Raw genomic sequence first — 4,223 nt, 5'->3', positions numbered from 1 at the left:
ATATTTGATTCAATTTTTARAAATTTATTTAATTTAGTTAATAAAAAGTTAATAAACTAATAAGTTTTACAAAAAAGTTTTAATTATTATTTTTTTTTTTATAAATTAATATTTCTATTTATATGCTTTAACAATAATAAACTTAAATATTAATATATTAAATACAGTCTAACATTTGAATTAATTATTTTATTACAGTTTATGATTATACTAATTATACTAATTTATTTATAATGTAAAATGTAAATTATTAATAATTAAATTTATTTATTTAAAAAAATACAATAGATATAATTTTAAAATAAATAATCAATTAATAATAAAAAAATTTAGCAAAATTTTTATTATTTAGTATTTTTTGCAATTAATAATTTTCAATAAATATATTGAATAAAAGGTAAATAAACTAATATATAAAAACTATAAATAAATTTAAAAAATGTCTATTATTTTAAAGTCAATTATTTTTTATTAAACAGTTTATTAAAATATCAATAATAATAAATACATTATTTCTATAATTATTATTTTTTCATTTTAAATGTACAAAAAATGTTTATAAAATATTTTTTCTATAATTAATTTTTTTATGGTGTTGTTGTTGTATAAAGTTATAAATATATTGGCAAATATATATAGATAGAAAAAAATATATTTTAAGATAATAATAAAAACAAATCAATTAATAGCTTATGTAGTCTATAATAATAATAATACCAATAATATATTGGTATATATACTGTATTATTATTATCGCCGCTTCTCTATGCCGACCACCAAGCGATTGGCCTGCAATAGGAACCGACCCTTATTGAACACAACGGGTACATCCGTATCCGTGACCCGACTAAATCGGAATCGCCTGCTAAGTTGGGCCAGTGCTAGCTTAGCTTCTAACAGTGCAAATCGCATCCCGACACAATTTCGAGGGCCGGCACCAAACGGTAAGTAGGTATAGGGTTTAATACCGGACCGATTTTCCGGCATAAACCTATCGGGTCGGAAACTAAACGGTTCGGGATAGTTGTCAGGATCATGATGTATAGCATAGACCGGTATTTCRGCCATTACACCYTTTTCAATGGTAACGGTTGAACTACCTGAGCCTARCTTGACATCARCTGCAGCCTCCCGTTCCAGTCTCAGCAATGGCGGATAGTTGCGCAACGTTTCCGATAGTAAGGCATCGATAAACGGTAGTCGCGATAGCAATTCATAGTCGATGTTACCATCGGAGTCAAACACTTGACTGACTTCCCCATACAGTCGGTCCTGTAATCCGGGATTCAGTGCCAACTCGTAGACACAATAGGACAGTGTTGTAGCCGTTGTTTCGTAGCCGGCAATGAAAAACAGGAAACATTGGGCWAGKATTTCGTTTTCGGTCAACTTTTTTTCGACAACATTGACCAGCGCTTGACGTTTAGCCCGGAGCTCGTCTTCACCGGTTTCCAGTACGTGATGAGCTTCGTTATCATCATCGTTRTTGACCTCCCGGTGCTCATTGCTATCATTATCATCKGGTCGTTCGACATCCATAAGCAACTGCAAGAAATCGTTGTATTTTTTYCCGGGATTTAGTTTACGTTTGCCAATCAAATCACGYGAAACATCAATAAAAAACATTGAATTTTCTTGACCTATAATCAACCGCCTGATCCATTGTACCCGAAACAGTCGACTGGGCAGTGCACCCAACACTAGCATACGCCACARGGGTGTMGTAAATATATTGTTAGCCCGWGTGGTAAACTCGTTGTCCGGTCGACGATAGGTATCCGTATGGGTGGCGAACGCGCACCGGGCTATCACATCCATAGTATAGTCGCCCATTAATTTTTTWAGCTCTACCTGAGCTTTACTACCACCGGCACCTGTAGTAGTAGTAGTGGCCAATTGGTCGACATGTTCGACAAAATCCATACAACATTCCCTAATTAATGAATACATTTTACGCATTTTTCCCGAAGTAAATGTTGGCGATGCTATGGCTCGGATACGTTTCCAGTCGTCATCGCGAGCGGCGAACATATTTTTCGAAAAAATCGGATGTCTGGTCGGATTTTCCCGTCGGTTGTGAAATAAGTGGAAATCTTTGACCAGTATTTGTTTGACCAGTTCGGGGTCGGCAACAGTTAGACTGGGTTTGTCGCCCGCATAGACACTGGATAGTGTAATAATAATAATAATAATAATAATAATAATAATAATAATAGTTTAGTTATAATATTGTAATAATACAGTAATTAGTTATACAGTAAATGTGATAAATATTTGTTAAAATAATAAATTTATTATATATATAATTGTAATAATATATAAATAATTAGTTAGATTGATAGTAATATAAATAGTATTAATAATTTTTTTTAAAAAAGTAATAATATACTGAATGTATGSTTATTATTATTATTATTATTATTATTTATTTTTAATATTAAAAAATATATAACTAATTTACTGTATGTATAAATAGTTTAAAAAMATTATAATAATTAGTTGTTGTTTTTTTTCTAAAAAWTTTTTTTAATAACTTTATTTACTTTATTACTTTAATTACTAATAATTACTATTATTTACTTTAATATACTTTATTTATGTTAWTTTATTTTGTTATTATTATTTTTTTTTTGCWAACTAACTTTAAAAATATTATATTAAAAAAATATGTTAGAAATATAAATTAGAAAACAAAATATATATATTTTTATACTATTAAGATTTTTTGAATTGTTTACTAGAATTTTTTAAAACAACTAAAATAAAATAAATAAAAATATATTTACCCGAAAATTTTGCCAAACTTTTTATACAAGTCTAGTTCGACAGTAGGAAATGGTTGAAAAAAACGGGATAATTGATTGCCAAAAATGGGTAACGGTTTGGGTCCCGAAATATTACGTGATTTCCAATAGTTTAGTGCTCGACTCCATTTGCTATTTAATTAATTAAAAATAATATTTATTATAAGACCAAAAAAATTAATAATTAATATATAATATTTTGTAATTAATAAAATTAATAAATAAATATTATTTATAATCTAAAATAAACAACAAATAAATCTAATAATAATTGTTATTTAATTTTTTTAGTATAAATAATTATTTTCTAATTAATTAATTATAATTTTTTTTTTAAAATTAATATTATACTTACAAATGATAATATGTTAAAATTGATATTATCGTTGTGATTGATAATATTAAAAATGAGTTATTTGTTAATAACTCACTTAAACAACTCATTATTATTATTATTATTGATATTTATTTAATTTAAATTAATTGAATTGAATTAGAAAAAAATAATAATATTTAATTAACACATAAATTAAAATAATTTAATTTTTTGTTTTGTTTATTTATTAAACACACTGTTAATATTTGACAATTAATAAATATAATTTTTTTCAATAGTATTTATATACTTTAAATTATATATATATATATAATATTATTATCAATGTTTAATAATGTTTAGAAATTATCAAATTTTATCAATAATTTTTTAAAAACTATAGTTATTTAACTTGTATTAGTGTTTATAATGTTTAATACGTATGTATAATAAAATAAATATATAATAGTAATGACTTATATTTGTATTAATAAATGTGTGATTAGATTATTAGTTACTAGAAATAAACGCAATTAAAAAAATATTTTATTTATTTTTTAAATAACACCCATTAATATTAAGTAACAACAATAAAATAAAAACTAGAGTTGTTAAATTATAAATTAGATGGGGGGAAATTTAAAAATATATTTTAATTAAAATATACTAATTATTATTATTAATTAATTAATTAATTAATTGTTTGATGCCACATTATCTTTTATATTTTTAATCAACACATTATGTTAAAATGTAAAGTTTAAAATATAAAATAATAAATTTTGACTGTTTATTATTATTATAATGAAAACAACAACAAAATTATTATAGTTGATCTTGGTTAAATTATTATAATTTAACATTGTAATAATTTTTAAAAAAGTTTATTATAGCAGATATTATCAGAATATTTAAAATAATATTAATATTATTAATAATTTTTTTAGAAATACTTCAAACACATACATTAATAAATATAAAATCATACAATTCATAATTGTTTTACATCACTAACAATTTTTTGATTAATATATATATATATATTAATATAATCAACAATACTGTATATAAAACTTGATAAATAATTTATATATTACAATATG

At 23.9% G+C, this 4,223-nt stretch overlaps 1 protein-coding gene across 1 annotated transcript; it reads right to left on the bottom strand.

The window, feature by feature from the left end:
* Positions 1-606: 606 nt before the first annotated feature.
* Positions 607-3,248, bottom strand: LOC128965261 (probable cytochrome P450 6a14). The gene is made up of 3 exons (XM_054311910.1): positions 3,160-3,248; positions 2,787-2,936; positions 607-2,164 (listed from the first exon to the last, which is right to left on the bottom strand). The coding sequence occupies exons 1-3, from the start codon at positions 3,246-3,248 to the stop codon at positions 751-753; spliced, it is 1,653 nt and encodes a 550-aa protein (XP_054167885.1). The 3' UTR covers positions 607-750.
* Between the last annotated feature and the right edge of the window lie 975 nt (positions 3,249-4,223).

Source organism: Oppia nitens, unplaced genomic scaffold (assembly GCF_028296485.1).
Source record: "Oppia nitens isolate AA-2021 unplaced genomic scaffold, nextdenovo-longstitch-racon4-pilon3 scaffold16_pilon_pilon_pilon, whole genome shotgun sequence".
Classification (NCBI taxonomy): Eukaryota; Metazoa; Arthropoda; class Arachnida; order Sarcoptiformes; family Oppiidae; genus Oppia; species Oppia nitens.
The sequence above is the reverse complement of the archived record's forward strand: the minus strand, read 5'-3'. Positions and strand labels throughout refer to the sequence as shown.